Consider the following 26487-nt stretch of genomic DNA (forward strand, 5'->3'; position numbering starts at 1 on the left):
CCTGAGCTTTTTTGCTCAAGACTAGCATTCAACCACTTTGAGCCACAGCTCCACTTCCAGTTTTCTGGTGGCTAATTGGAGATAAGAGTCTTATGGACTTTCTTACCCAGGCTAGCTTTGTACTGTAATCCTCAGATCTCAGCCTCCTGAGCTAGGATCATAGGCATGAGCCACCAGCACCCAGCTACTTACAGTGTTTTGGTGTTTTTTTTTTTTTTGAGGGGGGGAGTCCAATCGTGGTGCCTGAACTCTGGGCCTGGGCGCTGTCCCTCAGCTCTTCAGCTCAAGGCTAGTGCTCTACCACTTGAGCCACAGTGCCACTTCAGGCTTTTTTTTTCTTTTTGCTTATATGGTACTGAGGAATCGAACCTAGGGCCTCATGCATGCAAGGCAAGCGCTCTACCACTGAGCCACCTTCCCAGCCCCTACTTACAGGGTTTTTAAGGCCATTTTACACCAAACTTCCAGGAAAAGGAATAACATTGGAAAGAGACAGTTATGACTCCCTCCTTCTCAGAATGTACCCACTAGTCCCTGGGGTTTTGTCTGTGCTTGGTACCTCTGTGAGCAAAGAAAACTGTCTCTTTCCCAGGGCAGCAGCTGTTGGAGAAAGTGAACCTCTAAGGCATACCTGAAGTAGGTAGGCGAGTTACAGGATGGGGGGTCACAGCCGCTGGGGCTGGCTGAGAGTGTGCAGGGTATACAAACCTCAGCAACATCTCCGATGGCATATATGTGAGGGACAGAGGTGGCCTCCCGGGAGTCTACAAGAATCTTCTGAGTCTCAGGGTTGGTGTTGACTCCAGCCTTCTCTAGATTCAGACCTCTGGTTTCTGGAACTCGCCCTGAAGACAGAAAAAGTTGAAAGATTTTTTCTTTAGCAGTTTTTTTAACCTAGGATCCTTTTATTTAAAGCATATCTGATTATGGTGCATGCCCATAATCCCAATACTCAGAAGGCAAAGGCAGGAGCTTCCTAATTTCAAGGCCAGCCTGAGCTACAATAGGATCTTGAAATCCTGTTTCCAAAAAAACAAGGGCTGAGGATGCAGCTGAGTGGTAGAACACTTAGCTAGGCTGTTGTTTTGATTTGTAAGTAAGTAAGTAGATAAGTAAATATTTCTCAGAGCTGGGTACAGTAGCTTTTCTATAGTCTCAACCACTTCTGAGGCAGGAGGCTTAGAGGCCAGCCAGCCGGGGTAATTTAGCCAGACATTGCCTCAAAAAAAAAAAAAGGAATGGAAACTTAGACACTGACAAACATGAAACACTGAAGTCTGGCCTTGCTGTGGACATGAAATGAACATTTAACAAACATCACAACCAACACAGTAACATGTGCCATCCTCCGAACACAGGCTCCTCCAATACTGCTTTATGGCAAGTCCCTGCCCATACAGCAGCTCTGCGGGACATCACACTGTGGGGCACAGCGCTTCAGATACTTCCTTGGCCCCTGGGCCTTAAGTGTCCTCCTACAAAGGACACCTAATGGCTTCCTCCCTGACTGGACAAACTAAGAGGAAGTGAGCCATACCTAGGCTGAATCCACAGATAATGTCCAGGCCCTGTGGTTCAGTCTTTTGCCAGATGGGGCCTGTAAGTCTCTCTCCCACAGAGAATGAACACAGGGTCTCATGGACCCAGACAAAGGCCTAGAGTGGCTCAGGAGCCAGAGCAGCCAACATCCTTGTGTTCCAACCACCCTTGGTCACGAGTCCTTCCTGTCATTGCCTCTCTGCCCATTCTTATAGGCCCACTTTTCCACATACAACCCTCCTTCCCTTCCTTCCTTCCTTCCTTCTAGATTTGGTTTCTGTAGTACTGGGGTTGGAAATCAGAGTTTCATGCATGTAAGGCAGGCTATGCCCCCAGTCCCATTCCTTGAATTTTCACATATAATTATACATTATTTTATCCGGGTACCACCTCACACCTGGCTCACACCTGTAATCCTAGCTATTCAGGAGGCTGAGATCTGAGGGCTGCTGTTCAAAGCAGCCTGGGCAAGAAAGTCCATGAGATTCTTATCTCCAATTAACTACCAAAAAGCCCCAAATGGAACTGTGGCTCAAAGTGGTAGAACACTAACCTTGAACACAAAAACCCAGGGACAGTGCCCAAGTGCCCAGGCCCTGAATTCAAGCCCCAGAATTGGCAAAAAAAAAAAAAAAAAAGTACATTATTTTACTTCTGACAATACAAAGGGTTGAACCTTCCAGTCCAGAGTGAGGGACTGAGAACCCCATAAATCCAAGATGCTGCAAATGTCTTCTCTTGTCAACTAGGGTGAGGCCCTGGGAAATTGTGGGGCTAGCCTGGATACCAGGTCCCTTTCCTGGCCACAGCCACCCTATTCTCCTCAGGCACCAGGCCCTACCCCTTTCCCTGAAGCCTCTTCCTTCCCTGCCATGTTTTCTTTGCTCCATTAGGCCCTGAACATAAACAAGGTTCTCCTAGTTGGGCCCTGGGATCCCTGCTGGACCCATTGGCTGGTCAGCCAATAAGGGACCAGGCAAGAATGGGGCTCACACAGAGACTCTTCTGTTGCTCTGTTCCCCCAGCCACAGGCCACTGAAGGCCAAGAGCCTGAACTTCAGCAAGAGGAGTCCCTGTGCTCCCTAGGCTGATGCTTGGGACTTCAGGGATGGATCAGGGCAGGCAAGAGGACACTACAGTGTGTGGAGCAAGATACCTGCCTTGAGAGGGTAGGGGAATGCACACACATGACCTATACATGATCTCGAGCACATACATGATTCTAGAAGGAATCTGAAAAGACAAAAGCAGCACCCCATAGATACAGAAAGGGGGAGAAGAGGTGAGAGGGACAGAAGTACAAACAAGACTACCCTAAACACACCTGTGACACTTTGGCTTTTTAAAATTCCTATACATAGTTCAAATATTCAAAAAATAAGTTACATTAACATAGGAAAAGAATGTCTAAAAACTAGGAACCTAAAACCAATTATCCCAACTGCATGTGAAGTTAATGATGAACTAATCCTCCCTCAGTGTCTTTAGGACTGAGTCCAGGATTCCCAAGGAATCCACAAACGCTCAAATGTTTTATACAAAATACCACAGCATCTGTATACAACCTTACACATGCATTTCTGTATATTTTAAAGCATCGCTAGACTTTGGTAAGAATACAATGTCAATGCTAGGTAAGTAGTGGTTATTTAAGGAACAATGACAAAAGAAAAGAGTCATGGTCAGCACAGTACAATCAAAAAAGAATTTCCACCAGGCACTAGTGGCCCATGCTTGTAAACTAGCTAACTCAAGAGGCTGAGATCAGAGGATCATGGTTTAAAGCCAGTCGGAGCAGGAAAGTCTATATAAGATTCTTATTATAAGATTCTTATTGCCAATTAACCAGCAGAAGGCCAGAAATGCAGCTAAAGCTCAAGTGGTAACAGTCCCAGCCTTGACTGAAAAAAGCTGAGACAATGGCCAGGTACTGAGTTCAAGCCCCAGTACCAGCACGCGCACACACACACACACACACCACCACCACCACCACCACCACCACCACCACCACCACCACCACCATCACCACCACCACCACCAACAACAACAACAAAACTTTAACCATTGTTGATGGAATTCATGGATGTGAAACACTTGGATAAAGAAGGCTGACACATATAGAAGACTATAGAGAGAAAGCCACTTTTTGTGTGTGTGTGGTAGTGTGGCTTGAACTCAGGGCCTTAAATATGCTAGACAGGTGTTCTAGCCCCTGTCATACCATCAGCCTTTTTGACTTATTTTTCATATAGGGTCTCACCTTTTGCCTGAGGCTGGCTCCCCACAGCAATCCTCCAACCTCTGCCTCCTATGTAGCTACAATGACAGACTGTATGCCACCATACATGACTTGTTTTGTTGAGAAGGGGTCTTGCTAACTATTTTTTGGCCAGGCTATTCTCAAACTATAATCTTCCCAATCTTTGCCTATCCAGTAGCTGAAATTACAGCTGTAAACACCACATCTAGCAAAATCCATGTTTCATAAGGCACCCTTGAGGACTGTATCTTAATATGAGAGTTGCAAATAAGTATGTTACTCAAAGATAATAGCTGCAACCCCATAATGTCAAGTTCAAATTGGAAATTCAGGGTTTCTTTTCTAAAACATGGAGCTCTGACCTTTGACTTTTACAAAGGAGATTTAGCAGAAAAAAAAACTCTAGATCACTGGGATCTCTAGATGTTTCCCACTGAAAGGATCAGGCTCTGCAGCACTTAAGAGAGAGTATAGTATGAGCCTTTGATAGCATAGCCAAGTGTGGTGGTACAAGTCTGTGGTCCTAACTACTGAGAAGGCAGAGGTAGAAGGATCTCAGCTTGAGGTCAACTTAGGCAGAGTTAGCATGAGACCCTGTCTGAAAAACAAATCAGAAGCAAAAGCCCTGGGGGTGTGGCTCAAATGAGAGGGTGTGAGGTTTCAAATTCAATCGCCACTACTGAAATTAATTAATTAAATTTTAAGCCAGGTGCTGGCGGCTCATACCTGTAATTCTAGCTACTCAGGAGGCTGAGATCTGAGGAGTATAGTTCAAAGCCAGCCAGGGCAGGAAAATCAGTGAAACTCTTTTTTTTTTTTTTTTTTCTTTTGTCTGTCATAGGGCTTTAACTCTGGGCCTGAGGACTGTCCCTCAGGTCTTCAGCTCCAGGCTAGCACTCTACCACTTGAACCATAGCACCACGTCCGGTTTTTTGGTGGTTTATTGGAGGTAAGAATTCCATGGCTTTTCCTGCCCAGGCTGGCTATGAATTTTGATTTTCAGATCTCAGCCTCCTGAATAGCTAGGATTATAGGTGTGAGCCACCGGCGCCCGGTGAGACTCTTACCTTCAATTAACCACCAGAAAACTGGAAACAGAGCTATGCTCAAAGTGGTAGAGCACTAGCCTTGAGCAGAAAAGTTCAGGGTTAGCTTCCAGGCCCTAAGTTCAAGCCCCATAACAATGGGCTGGGGGAGGTGGGGAGAGGTCACTTTTTAAAAAAAGGGCACAAGTTGGGCACCAATGGCTCATGCCTGTAATCCTAGTTACTCAGGAGGTTGAGATCTGAGGATCATGGTTCATAGCCAGCCTGGGCAAGAAAGTCTGTGAGACTCATATCTCCAATAAACCACCAGAAAACCAGAAGTGGTGTTGTGGCTCAAATGGTAGAGTGCTAGCCTTGAGCTGAAAAGCTGAGGGACAGCGCCCAGGCCCAGAATTCAAGACCTATGACCACCACCAACAACAACAAAAAAGGGTATTACAGGGTGGTTCATTCATGTGGAAAGGCTGCAGCATGTCCCAAAAGGAAGACACCATCCAGGGTGCTCACAGGCACTGTGGTTCAGTTCTGATAGTATATGTATATTTTGGGATGTGGAATATCTTGTTGATTGAGCCCCAGGTGAGCTCAGAAGCTGGCATGTCCCCACACAGTCCTTCTTGGGTGAGACTCACCCCCCTCCTGAGCATACCCCCAGCATCCTCTAAAGTACTCACCACCCCCATTCTGTGTTCCTCCTCTATTCAGGCTTCTTGTGTCACAGTGAGTTCATTTTCTCCCCTGCCAATAGGTTGTCTACATGGAAAGGCCTGAGCCTTGTGTCCCCATCAAGCCAGCCGGCAGTGAGCATTGTGTAAAAGGCGTGCTGATCTAGAACCAGCAGCAAGAATGTGTAGGGTCTCAAGGAGATCCCATGACCCACAAACCAGGCTGCCAGCAATGGTGCTGAACAGGCAGGGCTGGCAGCCTGGTCTGCAGGCTGCTCTATGCTGCAGGCCTCAGCTCGTTCTCTTCAGCATGTCCCCAGTGGCTGCCCAACAAACAGTTCCAGCTTTCACACCTCAGAGCCAAGGGAGGAGCTGGGCTGAGCAGCATCCAAGCCATACCATGCTCATCCTGATGCACAGTTGGCCCACTGTGCTCTCAGTGCTTAGTCCCGCAGGGGCTTCTAGTCCCTGGTGGCGTCAGGATGGCTGTCCCATCAGGTTCCATGCTGCTCTAAGCCTGCAGGGAGGGCAGCATATGGACCTTATCATCATCCAGCTGTCAGTGAAGGCCCTTTCGCCTTGCATTCAGAGGAGTGTGGCCTCACTAGGCAGCTCTCAGGCCAGGCTGGTCTCTGCTATGAGGACTCAGGACAATGCCCCGACGACGGCCTGCATCAAAGGCATCCTTCCCACCCCTTGGCAGCTCAGACAAGCCAGGGCTCTGCATGCAATAGCCAGGAAGCGGGTGGCGCCCACCTGAACATCTGGCAGAAGAAGCCCCCATGAAAAGGAAACTTAGTCTCCAGCTGCTACCCTGGAGCAGGAAGTCAAAACACAGAGACTCAGCTAAGCCAAGTTCGCAGGAGGCTGGCTCCAGCCTCTTGGCGCTGTTCAGCCACAAGAACTAGGTGCCAGGCGAGCCGGCACCAGTTAGGATCAACCTAGACTCAAGCAGCTTGAGGCCACATCCGAGAGAGAAGCTAAGGCTGTCAGCAGGGCTGGAGCACACAGGACGGGGCAAGGGCTCCTGTAGACTGGGGGATTGTCCCTCAGCTCCCTCCCAAGGCATGCCCAGCTTTCCATCCCCTGCCTCCTGGTAATTGCCTTGTGCTCAAGCTGGAACATCCAAAGCAGTGGCCCTGTCCCCAGTGCTGGCCATACTGTGTCCATACACTCCTGCATACCTAATCCTGGAAGACCAATACAACACTCCCTGTGCCTAACACTCCCTGTGGTTACTATGGTAACTACAGGTCTTGTAGGTACTGACCAAACCCATACCAAGGTCCTGAAGGAAATATATAGTCAACAGTAATACATTCTGATGAATGTGTTGTTAGGCGATTTCATCATTATGTGAACATCATAGTATATTTACACAAATTTAGATGACCATATACTCAAGCTGTATGGTATATACATCTGGTTTGGTCTATTGCTCCTAGGCTAATTGATACAACATGTTACCACACTGAATGCTGTAGGAAACTGTAACACAATAGTATTTGTGTATCTAAATAGGTTTGCTTCCCTTCCACATCACCACAAGGAGATAATGGTTGCTCTATAATGTACAATAGCCAAGGCTTCTGTGCAATAGGAATTGTTTCAATTCCATGATAATCTTATGAGACCATTGTCACAGATTTGGCCCATCATTGATTAAACTATCATGATTCATCCACTTAAAAGTAATCTCAAACCAAGCACTGGTAGCTCACACCTGTAATCCTAGCTACTCAGGAGGCTGAGATCTGAGGATCGCGGTTCAAAAGGAGCCCAGGCATAAAGTCCATGAGACTCTTATCTCCAATAAACTGCTCAGCAGTGGTGCTGTGGCTCAAGTGGTAAAGGACTAGACTTGAGCAAAAGAAGCTCAGGGATAGCACCGAGGCTGTTCAAGCCTTGGGACAAGCAAAAAAAAAAAAAAAAAAAGAAGAAGAAGAAAAAAAAAAGTAATATCAAGAGACAATGTAGATATGAAACTAGGGGGTTCTTCATGCTTCATGGTTGACTCTATTTCCCACAATAATTTTAGGACATGCTGAATATGAATACTCAGGAAGTACGTGGAATGTGAGCCAAGTTATCTATGTGAAGAATTTAAATGAATGAATGTGGAGTGGGGGGGGGGGGGGGAATGAGTACACAATGTAGCAAAGAGCTTGATCAGCATGTAGCAGGTGGTCTGTCACTGATTCTAGAACAGTGATGAAGGGAGAGGGAGTGCCAAGATGGGCAGTGAAGACTAGCATTGAGAAGGGAAGCCGTGAGTGTCCCAAGGTTGGGACACCCACAGTTGATCCCTGGAGCTTGGTCCTGGTGAGCAGAGGCCATCCCTACCCAGTCATCCCACACTGCGGGGCCATGTCCTAAGGCAGTGACAGGCTATGCCAGCCAGGATAGAGCCCTGGGCCCCCACCATGGTTCCACCAAGCAAAAGACCTAAGCAGTGGTCCTTGAGGTATCAGAGTGGCCCCTGTGATCTTGGACACAACTCATGATCTTCTAGAGTTTTGTTTCCTTGTGCTCAGAGCAGGGTCAAATCTCCCTGCAGGTGCTGGGGCCACTCTGGTGTTATAGGCATCTCATTAGGTCAGGCTGGAACCTCAAAGAAGGTAAACAACAGGTCCAAGGTAAAGACTCATGGCCAGTCACATAAGAATGGCTCCAGAGGGCTGGGAAGGTGGCTCAGGGGTAGGGTGCGTGCCTTGCATGCATGAGGCCCTGGGTTTGATTCCTCAGCACCACATAAGCAGAAAAAGCCAGAAGTGAAGCAATGGCTCAAGTGGTAGAGTGCTAGCCTTGAGCTGAAGAGCTGAGGGAGAGCGCCCAGGCCCAGAGTTCAGGCAGCATGACTAATAACAACAACAAAAAAGAATGGCTCCAGACACTCCAGGCTCTTGCCCAAAGGGACCTACACGGTATGGGAAGTCCCATGCAGACCATCACACCCAAGTCATTCCTTGATCATTTTCCTGTGTCCTTATGCAAATATGAAGGCCACACTACTCAGGCAGTTTGGAGAGGATCGCATGTCTGTCATTCTGTATGCTGCCAACTCCAGGTTTCTTGTGTGGCTCTGACCTCATGGTCTTTGCTCTAGAACATCTAGCAGCTCGTTTGCCAAGTGATGCTGAATGGCTTCCCCTAGGGCAGAACATTTGGTAGATCCCAAATCTCAGCTTCCTGGAAAGGAAACCTGAGGGACTCTTTGTCTATGTATCAGTTTCATTCCTCGAGGAGAGATTGCTAGACTGAATGGCGGGGGCAGTGCCTGTCCAAGGATAGCTGGCCCTTATGCTCTAGCTTTCCTTGGAGAGAAGGGGACAGCTCACAATCTCTTTCTGGTTGTTTCAATTTGCACTTCTGCGATGACTAGTAAAATGAAGTAGTTTCTAGCCATGAGGAAATAACTCTATTTCCTCTTCTGAGAATTGCCAGTTTCACATCTTCATAGGTTTTCTTATTTTATTTTATTTTATATTTGGTTCCAGTAGTGGGGCCTGAACTCTGGGCCTGGGCGCTGTCCCTCAGCTCTTCAGCTCAAGGCTAGCGCTCTACCACTTGAGCCATAGTGCCACTTCTGGCTTTTTTTTTCTTTTTGCTTATGTGATGCTGAGGAATCGAACCCAGGGCCTCATGCATGCAAGGCAAGTACTCTACCACTGAGCCACCTTCCCAGCCTGGTTTTCTTATTTTATAAGCACTTCTTCAATAAATTATAAATGATGCTCTATCTTATTTTCTGCAAACAATGAACACGTCAAAATTCCAGGTACAAAGGACTTTGTACTTCCTTCCTCCTCTGATGTGTAGATAGCCAGAAGCAGATGCTCAGATGATGCTCTGGAATTCAGAGCTGCCTACTTCCCCAAGCAGACCATGTATCCAGCAGTCAGTGTCCCTAAGGTAGGACTGTCCCTCTTCCCCAGTTCCAGAGTCCTGAAGTGGTAGCAAGAACAGGATCAGTCCCCAAGAACCCTTAGAATAGCCAGGTCAGCCCTCTTCAGATCACACTGGTAATGCCACGGGCTACTACCTCTGGCCCCAAACTGGACGAGTCACAATGCCAGTCCAGGTGATCTTACCCCATGAAGAGCCGGAGAAAGCCACAGAGGCCAAGAGCCACCCAGAGAGCATCTCTCAGTCATTACAACCTGCTCTGCTGGGTACGGAGAGGCACAGACAGCAGGCCACATGCAGCATGTAGTCTCTCTCATTCATGATGGAAAATGAACACAGCCTCCAATTTCATGCCTGCTTGAATCACATGTTCCCACCAGGGAAGGCCAATCCATGAAATGAGGTAAGATTTAAATGCCAGCAGGAGCAGGCAGGGCGAGTGAGGGGCTGTGAGCCAGGGCCTGAACAAAGCAGACAGAAACACAGTCGGAGGTACAGAACTGCATGGGGCAGTGCTCGCTTTGGTCACCTGGCACGGAACTTCACAAAGGCCAATGTGAACAGCCTGGACAACTGTCTTTAGGGTCACAAAGTCTCAATGGTCTGCAGAGCCAACCATTTCTACAGAGCCTGGTTTATTGCTTTGCTGCCTCAGTGTGGCAACTGGCAAGAGGCAAAGAATGTGCACATCTTCAGAGGCTGGATTTACAGCCTATGTTTATTTTTATTCATCTTCTGCTCCTTTGTATGTATACTTACGTATTTTGTTGCTGGAGGTTGGCAATCAAGCACTGAGCTACAGGCCCAGCCCCTTCTTCTCTCTCTCTCTCTCTTTCTTTTTTCTCTCTCTCTCTCTCTCATGTTGGGTGTATGGCTTGAACTCAGGGAATGGACGTTGTCCCTGAGCCTCTTTGTGCTCAAGGCTACCACTCTGAGCTGGCTTTGAACTTTGATCTCAGATCTCAGCATCCTAAGTAGCTAGGATTACAGGTGTGAACCACTGGCACCCGACTTCTTTTTTCTTTCTTTACCCTCCCCTTCCTCTTATTCTGAACAGTCTCTTCTCCAAGCCAACTCACAGCTGTGAAGATCCCATAGGGGGGGCAGCAATGCCTGTCAGCTTCTTTCCAAGTCACAGCATCCAGATGTCGGGGCTGAACTCCTGGCCTCCAGGGGGCGCCAGTTCCTGAGCTGCCTCTTCCCTTAACCAAACTCCAAACATTTCCACTTATAAAATCCCTAGCCTTCTGGGACTCCATTCTGTTTGGGCTCCAGCCCTCTCTTGGCTTCTGAGGGAGAGACATATTCCATAGGCACTTTCGTGCACTATGTCCATAGCTCAGGTGGGAGGGTGGGGTCTGCCAGGATAACCACCATGTAAACTCCAGCAAACAGTGCTGGGCAGAAGAGCTCCAGGATACAGCCTGCCTGGGCCAATGTCTGTCTGCATGACCAGGGCACTGAGGGTTCCATGATGGTTCTTTGGGCACCTCTGCCTCTCTGGCTGTGGAGGTACAGGGCCTCCACTCTCCACAGTGCTGAGGGCCCAGGCTGGCTGGCTGCATTCTCACTGTTTCAGAGGCATAGAAGTAGACTTTCAGCACGCACAGATGGCAACACCAAGTTTTCTAAGACAAGGCCTGAAGAAGAGGAAATGGGCTCAGAAGCTGGCCAGGATGAGAATCAAACTGATTCTCCCCTCAGTCTCCACCTGTCACTCTGCCATTCTAAGGAGGTTTCTCCACCCTCTCCAGCATTTAAGATGACAATGGTGGAGTCATGGTTGTCCAGTCTGTGGGGCCCACAGGTGCTGGCTCTTCCCATGATGGCCAGGGACAAACACATCAGCACTTTTGTCATCTTTCCAAGAGGTCAGAGAACCATCCAGAGAGATTCAGGATGCCAAGAAACTCATTACAATCTCAGCTCCAGCTTTTTCCTAGGCTGGAAATAGGGGGGAAGGGGCCTACCATGTCCCTTCTTCAAAATCAAATCCAAACTCAACTAAGCTAGACATGTCTACACAGGGGGTGGGAGGGTCTGTGGTGATGTCTACCCTGGCCTGGCTCCCCAGACAGACCCAGAATCAGTTCAGGCCACAACTGGTTAACTTGCTGGGCGAATTGGAGCCCGCGGCAGCCTGTGCAGGCTGACTGTCTTCACTCAGCACTGTAATCGGCACATCTGCAGACAGGAAATCCTCCTCGCTGAGGTTCCCAGTCTATTATCTGAGACACCTGGTGTGGGCGGGTGATTCAGAGACAAACAATGAGGGGGCCCCCTGCACAGCAATTAACTGCTTTAACTGCTAATGTGTTTAATCCACTGCCTAGAGATCAAGGCTGGGCTGAGGAAGAGGCTGAGGCCCCTAGCTTCCCCAGTCTGGATGTTGATGCATTCATGGTCCTCACAGAGTACAGGACACAGGGAGCAGGGAAGGTCCATCACTCAGTCAGTCTGCCATGTGGTACCAGCCCCCTTCTGTGTGCGTGTGGCATTGGAGGAAGCAAGGGCATCCTTCCCTTTTCTGTTTTTAAATACCCTCAAAGCCCAGATTGTTTGGACACAGTAGCTGCTTGGATGGAAAACCCAATCCAGGCAGATGTTAGTGGAGCCAGCGAGGCAGCCCCCAGGGTGTTTTATTTTAACCTCCCGGAGTAGGTCATCCTTTATAGCAAGTAGAAATCATGCTTGGTTAAGGGCTTATCAGGGCAAAGCAGCAGAAAACATTCCCAGTTGTTAAACTGGGAAGTGGCTCCTGAATGTTTACAAAACCTGGCTCAGAGGAGGAGCGCAGTCAGCACATGCCCAAGAGCCCTCCCCACCACCCAGAAGGCGTGCCAGAAACCACTGCCGCCACTGTGCAGCCCTGGGGAAGCAAGGTCAAAGGCCAAGGGCTGCGAAAAGCTCCCACCCCCAGCATCAATCAAACCAGGCAGACTGTCTGGGGGATGCTCTTTTTTTTTTTTCTGAAAATAGAAAAAAAAAATACAGCAGACTCCCTGTGGGGGAGGTTGGGCATGTATAACATGGCAAATCTTCCTGGCAGAGGCCTCACTTGTATCCTGCCAGACTGCCTGCAAGCTAGGAAGACCTGGGGCTTTCCAAGACAGCCCTCTGCCATCCAATGGTATCTGGCTGCATAGACCACCCTTTAGTCCAAAGGCATTAGCTCAGGGGCTAGCTTGGTGGTACATGCCTATAATCCCAGTACTAACGAAAAAAGATTGAGTTCAAGGTCAGCTTGAGCTACATAGCAAGATCCAGGCTAACCTGGACTACCTAGCAAGACTCTCTCCAAAATAAAAATTGTTGCGCTTCGGTGACTCACACCTATAATCTCAGCTACCAATTTTGATGGCACAGGCCCCTCTGGGCCAATAACTGCACATTCACTTCACTGAGAACCAGATGAGCCTCTGATAAAGAACTAGGTAGCTCTGAGCCCTGTTTTGAGCCCAAAGGCATAGAGGAAATCCTAGAGAACTGAAAATACTGGGAGGAAGCAACATTGTTCCTGCTGTCCTAGGTTTTCCCATCAGCAGTATACAAGCTGCTAGGAGGCAGTCATATAGAGGTATGCATCCTATTACTTTGACCAGCAAGAGCCTGCAGCCCTCCTTAGGTAGCCCATTCAGTGGCTACAGGTCCTTAGTCTCCCAGCAGGCCTGAGACCTAGTCTAGCAGCATCTGGGATCACTGCTCTTCCATTGATCTCCAGGATGTCCTTCCCAGCCTTCCACATGCAGACACAGGCTCTGGGCAGGGGTCTCCCTAGGCTGTATCCATCCTTCCTCTCAGGGGTCCCAGATGAGCAAGCCATGTGTCTGGCAATAGGCTATTATACACAGCCCACTGAAAGTATCAGAAATCATAAACAGCCTGATCAGAATTTAACCCCACTCTCTCTCTTCTTGTGCTAGGAATAGAACCCAGAGCCTAAGTAACTGCTCATGACTAAACTACACCCCCAGTCCTCTGTCATTTTTTTTTTGCTAGTCCTGGGACTTGAACTCAGGGCCTGGGCACTGTCTCTGAGCTGCTGTTGCTCAAGGCTAGCACTCTACCTCTTGAGCCACAGTACCACTTCTGGCTTTTTCTGTTATGTGATACTGAGGAATTGAACCCAGGGCTTCATGCATGCTAGGCAAGCACTCTACCACTAAGCCACATTATCAGCCCCTCTGTCATTTTTATAAGTTAAAAACAGTTCACTTGTTGATAGCTTGTTTATAGCAACACAATTTACAACAGCCAAAAGATGGAAGCAACCCAAATATCCATCAGCAGGTGAATGGATAAACAGAATTATTCAGCCTTAAAAAAGGAAGGAAATTCTAGCTGGTGGCTCATGCCTATAATCCTAGCTACACAGGAGGTTGAGATATGAGGATGGAAGCTTGAAGCTAGCCCAAAGGGACAAATCTCAGAGATCCTTATTTCCAATTAAGCAGCAAAAAAAAAAAAAAAACCCACCAGAAATGGAGGTAAGACTCAAATAGTACAGTACCAGCTTTGAGTGAAAAAGTCAAGCAAGAGCTCAAGACACACACACACACACACACACACACACACACACACACACACGAGCAAGAAAATTCTACAACATGGAGAAAACTTGACACAAAAAGACAAATGCTGTATGAGTTGATTCACAGAAGAAGTTGGAGTCACCAGATTCCTAGAAATGGGAAGTAGGATGGGGCAGGGTGCCCATACAATGAAGACTTTCAGTGTTGGATGATGAGCTCTGGAGATGAATGGATGCTATGGTGCACAATCATGTACATATACTTAGTGTCACTGAGATGTACACTTAATGGTTCAAATGGCTACTTTTATTTTTTTATTTTGTCAATTGTGTTACATGAATTCAGGGCCTGAGCTCTGTCCCTGAGCTTTTTCACTCAAGCTAGCACTCTACCACTTTGAGCCACAGCGCCACTTCTAGTTTGAACCATTACCCTCAGATCTCAGCCTCCTGAGTAGCTAACATTACAAGCATGAGCCATCAGCACCGGGCTTATGCTACTCAAAATTTGATTTTTGGGGGAGTCGTTTGTGGGGTGTGAACTCAGGCCTGGGTGCTATTCCTGAGTTCTTTTCGCTCAAGGCTGGTACTCTACCACTTTGCAACATAGTTCCACTTCTGGTTTTTTGATGGTTAATTGGAGGTAAGAGTCTCATGGACTTTTCCTGCCTGGGCTGGCTTAGAACCATGATCCTTAGATCTCAGCCTCCTGAGTAGCTAGGATTACAGGTGTGAGCTTCTAGCACCCAGCTTATCACAACTTTTAAAACTTAAAAAAAATGTCTACCATTTTGTGTGAAAAATAACTAGCTTGAAGTAATAATACAAAATGTCTAATGTGTTAAAGGAAAAAAAAAAACACATCAAGGCATAAGCCTTAGGGAAATCTTGAGGATTTATGTGCTGATGCCTTTTTTGGGGGGACTGAACTCAGCCTTGTGTCATCAGGTAGGTGCTGTATCACTTAAACAACATCCCCAGCATGACACCTTAATGCACAAGCTATCACGGGATGGGGAAAGCACAAGGCCTCATTCGTCTTTCCTAAAGAATAACACCCAGCTGATACCATCTGGTCACTTCTCTTGTTTGTGTTTTCAGAGTATCACATGGCAATGGAGGAAGAAACAAGAGGCACAATGTGCTGGAGATGACAGCTATGGGTCCTGTGCCCACGAGCTTCACCCGGGAGACCTGCCTGGGAGGTAGCTGAGGCGGGCAGCCAGCCCCCAGAAAGGAAGGATGGGTCTGTAGACTCTGGAGGTTTGTGGGCCTCTCGGAACTACAGCCAGTGAATTAAGCCCATTACACCCTTACCTATGGCCCAGAGGACAGTGTCGAAGGTGTCCATGGCCTCCTTTCCAGAGATGCGATCCTCCCAGGTGGCCTGGAGCTTGCCGTCAGGAAGCCTCTGTACATGGGTTGGGATGCAACCCTTCAGGAACCGAGTGCCATGGGACTCCATGTGCTCTGTGACCAAAGATGCCATTTGCTGCAAAGCACAGGCGGACATAAGGTGAGGATGAATGGCAGGCATGGGAGAGAGGTCCTAGCTTTGTCTTGCTCTCAAAGGTCCTAGCAGATGTCCAAGGGAGGTCAGCCCAGAGAAAAAGGTGGGTGTTCACCAGTCCTGTCTCTCCGTTCTCTCACTTCTGGTGGTCCTGGGGATTGCACCATGAAAAATTTTGGCTTATTCCCAACCCCAAATCCTCCAATACTGATACCTTGAGGCTGTAGGCTTTTCCTTAGATGCCAATTAAGGTTTCACTAAAACCAAAAGTAGTTGGCGCTGGTGGCTCACACCTATAATCCTAGCTATTCAGGAGACTGAGATCTGAGGTTTGCAGTTCAAATCCAGCTTGGGCAGGAAAAATCCCTGTGAGATTCTTATTTGAAATTAACCATCAAAAAAACCCCAAACTGGAAATAGAGCTGTGGCTCAAAGTATAGAGCACTAGCCTTGAGCAAAAGAGCTCAGAGACAGTGCCCAGTCCCTGACTTCAAGCTCCATGACTGAAAATTAAATAAATAAATAAGCAAGTAAGCAGAAGGCACTGAATCCTGGGGACTCTGACCTGGCCCAAACAGACAGCCCTCTACTCCCCACATGACCACTAAGAAGTGTGAACAATTGGAGCTGAAACATTTGGCAGGACTTAGCTCCCCATAAATATAGCGAGTGAAGGAAATACTTGGTCCCCTCTCCCAGTGTGGCTGCTGCTGCCACACTGTGTGGAGCTTGAACAAGCCAACAGTGAGATGACCCACAGCTGCTTCTTCCAGGAGGAAATGAACAAGCACCATATAAAGTGGTGGTGGCTCACGCCTGTAATCCTAGCTACTCAGGAGGCCAAGATATGAGGATCACGGTTCAAAGCCAACCCAGGCAGGAAAGTCTGTGAGACTCTCATCTCCAATAAACTACTCAGAAAAAGCTGGAAGTGGTGCTGTGGCTCAAGTGGTAGAGTACAGCCTTGAGCACAAAGAGGTTCAGGCACAGTTCTCAGGCCCTGAGTTCAAGCCCCAGGACTGGCAAAATGAGCTCCTAATGCCAGGAGCTCATCTGGCTAACCACATGGGTGTCTATACCCCAGACCCAGAGAAGAACCATATGCCCCTGCCTGTTGTGCCTCTGAGCTCCAGCTCCACAGATTACCCATCACCCAGAACCACAGGCTCTCCTGGAGCCCTCATTGGCCCTGTTGGTCCAAAGCCAGTAGAACTTTCCCAGGGAGTGCTGAGTGCCCCTGGCATGTGCCAGGGGCCAACTGTCCACAGGGAGAACTGCGTACTCACCCTGTCATGCAGGTCTCAGCTCAGCCTGTGGCAGGTGACTGGTGCCGTGGTCTCTAAGGGCCATCAAGGGTCTGGCAAGGTTCTCCCCTGCTCCCCTTGGCAGGTGCTCACTCAGACCCAGAGGGGGAGTGGGGTCTTTGAGGTAGGGACTATGCTCCTGTCACGCATGCCATCACTTAATGGGACAACTGGAAGGACTGTGTCTTCCAGGCTATGCCTGAGGCTGGGCTCTGGTGTGCTCACAGTCCCCCTGTGGTCAGCAATGCTGTCTGGCAGCAATGTGCATATTCCATGCAACAACCTTTCCTTCCATGTTCTGGGAAGAATGGGTTTGTGTTTCCTAAACAATCTCCTTCCACTCCAGTCTGTTTGTATGGGTAGTCTTCACTTAGCCCCTATCTGCACCTGCCTGAGGCAAGAGGAGGTGGCTGCAAAGGAGCGTGAGCCCTAGGGGAGCAGAGAGGGCACTACCTGGTCGAAGCCGCGGAGGGGCACACTGCGCATCATGATGGTGGTGTCCAGTCCAATCCCTGTGAGGAAGCCAGCACACTCCAGGGCCACATCTGCAGGGCAGGTTAAGGAATCCCACCATGTCGTGAATTTGGGAGCAAAGGGACAAGATCCCAGGACTCTGCTCCAGCAGCCCAGGCCCCAGCACTTACAGCCAAACCCAGAGAAGACTCCCTGTACCCAGCCAGGAGATTCTGCCAGCCTCAGCTTCAAAGTCTCTCCAGAGTACCCACAATCCAGGCTAGTCTCTGTCTCCACTGAGCTTCCTTCCTGGGCATGTATCCTGGTCAGGTCCAGTTAGAGATGGACAGCTTCTAGCCAAACCCAGCGTAGAGGAGCCTTGTGGGTAGAAGCCTTTGACACAGGCTCTAACTAGAAGCTCCAGGGCTTTCATCTTCCCTCAAACATCCTCTCTCCTGACCCTCCGCCCCTCTGGGGCTCCTCTCTTGACCCGCCTTGATCTGATGGCTCCTTTTGAAGAAACAAGGCTGGACCAGGGCTGCTTTCAAGGGAGAACTGCTCAGCTGCCTCCTTGCCAGGTCAGCTGTTCCAGCTGTCTCAGTGTGAGGGCCAGGAAGATCCTCCAGGAAGTCCTAGCCACAGGAGGTCAGCCTCAAATTGTCCTCTGGGCATAGGCTCTCCACCTCCAAGAGGCCCAGTAAATCCCTAGTCCAAAGCAGCAAAGCCCTTGCTGAGAGGGAGAGCAGTTTGGAGGAATTCTGAGGGACCACGCCTCATGTCCCAAGATGGCCACCTCCATGCAAGCAAAGGATACAGCTGGCCCCAACCACCAATCTGTTAAGAAATGGACAGAAAGCACCAGATGAGGTGAGTACCTACATGGCCCATATGATGCCCAGGCTGTCACCCAAAAGTGGGATAGAGAAGGACCCTTCAGCCTTCCTGCCAGGCTTGCACTGAGCTAGTGAGTGCCAAGGTTGACTGTTCAAGCACCTTGTTCCAAGCTACAAAGGCCACTTCCCAGAGGCTATGGCTACGAAATACAGCATGACAAACAGTGTTATTGAACTAGCAAATTGCCTGGTGGTGAAGGGTGGAGATGACAAATAGCACCTGTCCCAGGAAAGGCATGAGGTGGCAGTGGGATTTCAGGGATGAGCTGAGAAATGTCCCTCTGCAGAAGCCTATGAGTTTCATTCTGTCCTCAGGCAGGTTGCACCTGAGGCCAGACTGGAAGCAGGGAGACACTTGGGAGGAGCTGTGAGGGCACCAGACTGTGGGGAGATTTTGAGGCAGTCACTTCTGTGAGCAGAAAACTCTCACATGTGCCTGTGCAGCCCTCCAATACCTGTGCGCAGGGCAAGGCAGCCAGCTCCCCAGAGCAAGGACTGAGGACACCGGGGGGAAGAGCCTGGCATTCTGTGATCTACCAGAAACGTTTGCTCTGATAGTTTAAGCCATCTATGTCAAACTCCACAGTCCACGTGTGCGCATGCACACACATGCGCGCGCACACACACACACATGAATGCAAGCACACACTCACTCACACAATGTGTATATGTGCTGTTATAGAAATGCACACACATCCATGCAATTGCACATGCATCTCATATGCCTATAGGCACACACATGTGCACAAGCCACATATGTGCAAGCACTTGTACACATGCTTAAATGTGCAGATACACATGTGCACGCTTGCATGTGCACACATGTGCATGCATCCACTCACACAAACAGGCTGAGAGCCTAACAAAATGAGGACTCCAGCTACACGTGGGTGGGCTTGTCAGATCACCCCTCAGTCTTTGAACAAGAGGAGGTGATGTAAGGATGGATAAGCCCAATGTCAGAGCTAATCCCTGAAGGTACTAATGATATAATTCCATTTCAAAAAGCAGCGTATCCCTTGGAATACTTTTTGCAGGTGCCCTGCGGGAAGCATCTGGCATGCAGCTTTCTCCAGAGCCAGGGACAGAACTGGCTGGGTACAAGGAGGTCCTGGCCAGTCACACATTCCCATTTAGCATGGAAAGGAAGGTGAGTGGGGACCCTGGGACCAGAACAGCAGGTTCCACATGGGGCCAGCAGTGCCAAAGAAACAGACACAGGGGCCTGTATGCATCACATGTGTGCAGATGGATGTGTGCATGTAACACATATGTCTCTAACTCAAGCCTGGCACTGGTGGCTCACATCTATAATCCTAGCTACTCAAGAGGTTGAGATCTGAGGATTAAAGTTTGAAGCCAGCCTGGGCAGGAAAGTCTATGAGACGCTTATCTCCAATTAACCAGCAAAAAGTAAGAAGTGGAGGTGTGTGTCAAGTAGTAAAGTGACAGCCTTGAGTGGAAAAAGACAAGTGAGAGCTTGAGGCCCTGAGTTTGAGTCCAAGTACTGGCAACAAAACAAACAAAAAACCCTAACTCTTCTTGCACTTGATATATACGGTAAAAGGTAAATATAAAAATAGGAGTTCAAGCTGGGCACCAGTGGCTCACGCCTGTAATCCTAGCTACACAGGAGGCTGAGATCTGAGGATCTCGGTTCAAAGCCAGCCCAGGCAGGAAAGTCCATGAAACTCTTATCTCTAGTAAAAACCACTAGAAAACTGGAAGTGGTGCTATGGCTCAAGCGGCAGAGTGCTTGCCTTGAGCTGAAGAGCTGAGGGACAGTGCCCAAGCCCAGAGCTCAAGCTCCACGACGACCAAAAAAAAAAAAAAAGGAGTTCAGGGCTGGGGATGTGGCTTGGTGATAGAGTACTGGCCTAGCATGCATGAAGCCCTGAGTTCCAATTCCTCAGTACCACATAAACAGAAAAAGCCGGAAGTGGCAGCTGTGGCTCAAGTGGCAGAGTGCTAGCCTTAAGCAAAAGAAGCTCAGAGACAGCGCCCAGGCCCTGAGTTCAAGCTCCAGGACTGGCACACACAAAAAAAAGAGTTCAAATACAATCAGAATTCAGCTGTTTAGATATCCTGCCCTGCAAACAAGATAGAAAGGGCAGCACCCATGGCTCCCTGATCCCCATGGTGTCTGAGTCCTAGCCTCCCACAAACCGTGCAAGCTGTAAGGAGGTGAAACCAGTGCAGTCTGTGTTGGCCTCTTCCTTCATCTGGGTACCTCCCTGCTGGCCTACCCTGGGAAGGTCATTCTTCGAGTCCTCTTACACATTGCTGACCACAATATAACAAGGTCTCACTAACTGAGCAAACAGAGATTGCCTATTCCTTGAATGCAGGACATGAGAACTACTTTTAAACTAATTAAGAAAATTCTGGAACAAAACCAGGGACAGATGCTGAAACCTCTATACCACAAGGATCAGAGTATTCCAGAAGATAGGTAACTGCAGGTTAGATCCTACTGATCATGCTCAGTGTGTACTAGGTCAGGGACAGACTGGGGCCAGTGTGGTAAGGACCAGATACTGAGGTGCAGTGACCAGCCGAGGTATGACAAGCCACAGGGACAGGGTGGTGTTGGTAAATGTTGGAGCCCAGCACAGCAGATCTGGGGGAGAAGGCTGGAAATGCTGCATTTTCAATACATTAAAAGGGAACAAGTGGGAAAGAGGGAACAGTTGATGCTATGCAAAACAAAAGAAATGTACATATCACCCAACGTGGAAGAAATGAATGTATTGCAAAAAGCTCATAGAACTCATAAATGTTATAGGCCATGATAGACAGTTTGCCCCATGAAAGTTAGAATGTGTTTGTGACTTTAACTAAGCATCACTATCCCATAATACTGTGAAATTTGCGAAATTATGTGACCACTTAATCACAATAAAAAATTTGGAAAAAAAAAAAGACTCTGAGACCAAGGTGTCTGTCTATCTGTCCATATCAGAAATCACCATCCTATACCTTGTGAGTCTTGAATCCAATTCTGCATATGTGACCGGTGGCCCCATGATGCTTTTTGGTGTTACCAACCCTTTCTACAGAGGCAGAAGGACCATGAGATTAGCCTAATCACAGGGCTTCCTTGCTCACTGCTGGAACCAGGGAGAAAGCAGAAACAAAAGCATTAAGGCAGGCTGTGAAGCTGAGGCTTAGGGAGCGCTCCATCTGCCTCTCCAGGCCTCTGATCCCCTCTCCGGGAGGCATATCCCCACAGTGGATCCACCTGGCTCCTTGGCAGTCCTGCCAGCACAGGAAATGCTAGCCAGGATGCCCCCAAAGCCTCCACCCCAGTGGGGTTGGCTCCAGGATTGTCTGGGATTTGCCAGCCACATCTAACTCTCAAGGCCTGATGCTGGGCCTGCAGCAGCCTCTGTACTACTCAGCCTGTGATCCCATATAATGTATTAGACATAGAGATGCACAGAGGCAGACAGACAGAGGGACTTTACAGGATGGTCTCCTTTTTTTTTCCTGAACACAAGGATATCCCATTAGACAAAGATGGATGTTAAACAAAAATGAGCTGAGGTGACTTTAAAATAAGCAGCTGTGAAGCTGGGCACTTTTGGCTCATGTTTGTAATCCTAGCTACTTCAGACTGAGGTCCGAAGACCCTGGTTCAAAGCCAGCCTGGGCAAAAAAAAAAAAATCCCTGGGATTTTAACTTTTTTCTGTCAGTCATGGGGCTTGAACTCAGGGCCTGGCAGCTGTCCCTGAGGTTTTTCACTCAGTGAAAACTAGTGCTCTACCACTTTGAGCCACAGCACCACATCTGGTTTTCTGGTGGTTAATTGGAGATAAGAGTCTCACAGTTTTTCCTTCCCTGGGCTGGCTTTGAACTAGGATCTCAGATCTCAGCCTCCTCAGTAGCTAGGATTATAGGAATGAGCCACCAGTGCCCAACTCCCTGGTATTTTTATCTCCAATTAATGAACAAAAAGACAGAAGTAAGGGTATGACTCAAGTGGCAGAGCACCAATCTTTTATTTTTTTCTAATTTACCTTATTATTGAAGTGATATGCAGTGGGATTACCTTTATATACATCAAGTAATAAGTACATTTCCTTTCCTAGAGTGTCATCTGTTCCCTCCTTCTTTCCTCCCATCTCCACCCACAAGTTGCATAGTTCATTTTCATCAATGTCCAGCAGAACACCAATCTTTTTTCTTTTCTTTTTTTTTCTTTTTTTGTCAGTTGTGGTGCCTGAACTCTGGGCCTGGGCACTGCCCCTCAGCTTTTCAACTCAAGGTTAGTGCTCTACCCCTAGAGCCATAGCACCACTTCTGGCTTTTTCTGCTTATGTGGTGCTGAGGAATCAAACCCAGGGCCTCATGCCTGCAAGGCAAGCACTCTACCACTGAGACACCTTCCCAGCCCCAGAGCACCAATCCTGAGTGAAAAAGCTAAGCAAAATCATGAAGCTGGGCTGGGAAGGTGGCTCAGTGGTAGAGCACTCGCCTTGCATGCCAGAGGCCCTGGGTTCGATTCCTCAGCACCACATAAGCAAAAAGAAAAAAGCCGGAAGTAGCGCTGTGGCTCAAGTGGTAGAGTGCTAGCCTTGAGCTGAAGAGCTGAGGGACAGCGCCCAGGCCCAGAGTTCAGGCCCCACGACCGAACCAAAAAAAAAATCATGAAGTCCTGAGTTCAAGTCTCAGTACCTGCACATACACACACACACACACACACACACAAACATACACACACACACACATACAAACACCACCACACCACATCACACCAAACAACAACTGTGTTCTCCCAAGATAAAATGTGCCTTCCTCCCTTTTGTGCTTAGCTAGAGGAAAAATGATGGCAATACCTGGCTAGCTTCTAGACTTCAGAATAAGGGTCAAACAAACAACAAGGCAGCATTAAATCAGTCAGAATTAGAAAAATGCCTCCCCGCTTCACAGAACCCCAGGAATCTGAGGACAGAAAGCCTTGGGCTGCTGACACAGCTTCAGAAGTGCGGACAATCTTGGGCTGGCTGTGGCCTGGGGACCCTGAGTGGGGCTGACAGCTGGGGAAGAAGTTGGTTGGTACTATGTAGGGCAATCCTAACAGACATCAAGAACAAGCAAGTCACAGGCTGTCAACTAGAAATAGCAGCTCAGTTCCTGGACCTTCTGAGGTCCACTGCTGGGGTGAGAACCACACTGTCCCTGAACATTGCTCCACTTGTAGGGGAAGCAGGCAGGATATGGAACAGAGTGATCGTAAGTCCCTATGTGTGTCGGGGAGGTGGGGGTGGGGGGCAAGATTAAAGTATCGAAGCCCTCAATGCTTGTGTAGAGAGAGAAGGCAGAGTCTAGTGCTCTGAAGACATAGGAGGCTAGAGGTGAGGGAACAGATGGGAAGATGGCACAGACTGTTGTGGCCTTATTACCTTCCACCCCACACCGTTGCTGGGCCACAGGTTCTTGGCTGCATTTGACTCTGACCCTAATGTCTGCCTCCTTAAAGAAGCTGTAAGGAGCAAGTTCTTTTTCTCACCTTTAACTTTCCCTCCACTGTCAGGGCCTTGCTCTGAATGGAATGGCTGAGCCATGTGGAACTCTACACATACTCCTGCCCCTATTGCCCATGGGCAGATAGCTTTCCACAGGAGCCATTATCCTACCACCCACTCCTCCTGAAGGCACTCCCACTCCTAAGAACATTGTACCCCGCCCCACTCCACCCTCATTCTCCTCATGTCTTCAAACCGTTCTAGATTTTGACAGATAAATAGACATAAGTGGGGGGAGGGGAAAGATTGGGTGGGGGGGAGGGGGGGAGGATGGGAAGGGATGGGAAGGGGAAACAAAGGAGGAGGCTACAATGCTTGATAAGAAATGTACTCATTATCTTGTCCATGTAATTGAAACTCCTCTGTACAGTATTTTCACACACACACAAAAAAGAATAATAGAGGGAGGGGCTGGGAAGTTGGCTCAGTGGTAGAATGCTTGCCTGCATGCATGAGGCCCTGGTTCGATTCCTCAGCACCACATGAGCAGAAAACAAAAGCCAGAAGTGGTGCTGTGGCTCAATTGGTAGAGTGCTAGCCTTGAGCTGAAGAGCTGAGGGACAGTGCCCAGGCCCAGAATTCAGACCCCATGACTGGACCCCCCTCCCCCCCAAAAAAAGAATAATAGAGGGGCTGGGAAGGTAGCTCAGTGGTAGAGTGCTTGCCTTGCATGCATCAGGCCCTCAGTTCAATTCCTTAGCATCACATAAGCAGAAAAAGCCGGAAGTGGCACCATGGCCCAAGTGGTAGAGTGCTAGCCTTGAGCTGAAGAGCTGAGGGACAGCATCCAGGTCCAGAGTTCAGGCCCCACAACCGACAAAAAAAAAAAAAAAAAAGAGGGGCTGAGAAGGTGGCTCAGTGGTTAAAGCACTTGCCTTGCATGCCTGAGGCCCTGGGTTCGATTCCTCAGCACCACATAAGCAAAAAGAAAAAAGCCGGAAATGGCACTGTGGCTCAAGTGGTAGAGTGCTAGCCTTGAGCTGAAGAGCTGAGGGACAGCGCCCAGGCCCAGAGTTCAGGCCCCACGACCGGACCCAAAAAAAAAAAAAAAAAGAATAGAAAAAAACAACAGGATATCATGACATATATCTGTAATCCCAGTTACTTGCAAGGCAGAGGCAAGAAGATCATCAGTTCAAGGACAAGCTAGGCAAAGTTATTAAGATCCCATCTCAAAAAATAAAACACACTGGGTACCGATGGCTCACACCTCTAAATACTAGCTACTCAGGAGGCTGAGATCTGAGGATCATGGTTCAAAGCCAGCCCAGGCAGAAAAATCTGTGAGACTCTTATCGTTAATCAACTACTCAGGAAAAAACCAGAAGTGGCACTGTGGCTCAAGCAGTAGAGCACTAGCCTGAAGCTTAGGGACAGTGTCCAGGCCCAGAGTTCAAGTCCTAGGACTGGAAAAACAACAACAGCAAAAATACAAAAAAGTATTAGGAGCAAAGCTAAAAGTAGTCAAGCATTTGCCCACTTATGTGAGACCCCAGGTTCAATCTAGTACTATACCTAGTACTTGGAGAAAAAAATAAACAAAAGAAAGAAATCAAGTTGGGACACAATCTGGCATGTGGGTAACCAACGCTGAGCAGGTATCAACATTGAGTCCCTTTCTGGATCCTATGCCAGCCACCCTTCCTCCCTAGGGTTTGGGGCAGCTGGGATGGCCCCACCCCACTGGGCCTGAGTGCCTCACCCACCTGTAAGACCACCATTGCCTTTTATGGTTCTCAGCACTGGAACCTCCTTTCACAAGCTCTGACCCAGGGGCTCAGCCCACTCTGGCTGACCCCATTTTTCTGGCATCCAGCTGTTGAGCGAAGGATATGACTTAATTGTGTCTCATACGAACAGAGCTCAAGCATGACTGCTCCATCTCTGCCATCTGGTCAGCCCTGAGCTTCCTGAGACCCAGATGCCAGCCAAGAAGGGAGGAAAGACCTTGTGTGATGTGTGGGGGCAAAGGCACTGTGAAATGAATGGCCTTGGGTGCTCAAAGGGCTGAAGGCCCCACCATGGGCTCAACACACTACACAGGTGACTTGAAGCCACTGGTCACTGTGTCCCACAAGATGCCTGGGAAAGAAAGTTCTAGCTGCTGCCTGGATCCATGAAGAGACAGAGTTTTCAGGGAAAAGGATTTTGTGCATGCTTCAGAACCCACTGAGACATGGGGCTCAGATGATATGGCCTGTCTTCAGCAAAGGTACCAGGCAGCCAGTCAATATAGTGCTCATGGCTGGCAGAGACCCAGGACCAGGGAGCACCTTCAGCCACTCAGGAGACCTCTGGGATGGGGCCAAGTGAAAATGTCCCCACCCAGCTCCAGAGGCACTCTGGGGCCAGAGGGACAGCCCTGGGGTCCATATTAATTTCAGCTCCATTTTAAAGGCGAGTTAAAATAAACACAGGGAATATTTATAAGGCAAATAAATCTGGCAGGAACAGCCCCTCCAAGTGTGAGCAGAGGCCTCCCCCTCAGCCTCAGCCCAAGCTGATAAAATACAGAAATGCTACTGTAGACCCTGCGGGCTTATTTTGACTGCGGTGGAGGAATGTAACATGTAAACACTGACTCCATATTACACTGTTACAACTTGCATTAACAGCGCCGGACAAAAGCTGCATTTTCACAGAAGCATCGTACAGGGATATATCTCCAGCTTAATTTTTTGAAAAAAACATTTCCTCACATAAATCATGCTCAGAACGAAACGGGTGACTGATACATTGCAAATACTTTTTTTTTCCTCCTTAAACAATAACATACCTAGATTCCTTCTAAACGAACGATTTTTTTTTCAAAAAAACAAAAAACTTCTCATTTTTTTTCCTCTCTGAAAAA

The 26487-nt window shown here is 48.5% G+C and overlaps 1 protein-coding gene across 4 annotated transcripts in view; it reads right to left on the minus strand.

Moving 5' to 3' along the window:
• Positions 1–26487, minus strand: part of Txnrd2 (thioredoxin reductase 2) — an 80440-nt gene that overhangs the window by 12471 nt on the left and 41482 nt on the right. For 3 of the 4 annotated variants that reach the window (XM_042666218.1, XM_042666217.1, XM_042666216.1), the window contains exons 9-12: positions 18029–18048; positions 17215–17306; positions 15265–15439; positions 709–845 (exon numbers count right to left, since the gene is read on the minus strand). In XM_042666218.1, coding sequence (XP_042522152.1) covers positions 709–845; positions 15265–15439; positions 17215–17306; positions 18029–18048 — 424 coding nt within the window. Of the gene's footprint in view, positions 1–708; positions 846–11558; positions 11654–15264; positions 15440–17214; positions 17307–18028; positions 18049–26487 lie in introns of those variants that run through there. The other variant, XM_042666219.1, reaches the window with a different exon arrangement.

The sequence above is a fragment of the Dipodomys spectabilis genome, unplaced genomic scaffold, assembly GCF_019054845.1.
Source record: "Dipodomys spectabilis isolate Male_0828 unplaced genomic scaffold, ASM1905484v1 ptg000363l, whole genome shotgun sequence".
NCBI classification, from domain to species: Eukaryota; Metazoa; Chordata; class Mammalia; order Rodentia; family Heteromyidae; genus Dipodomys; species Dipodomys spectabilis.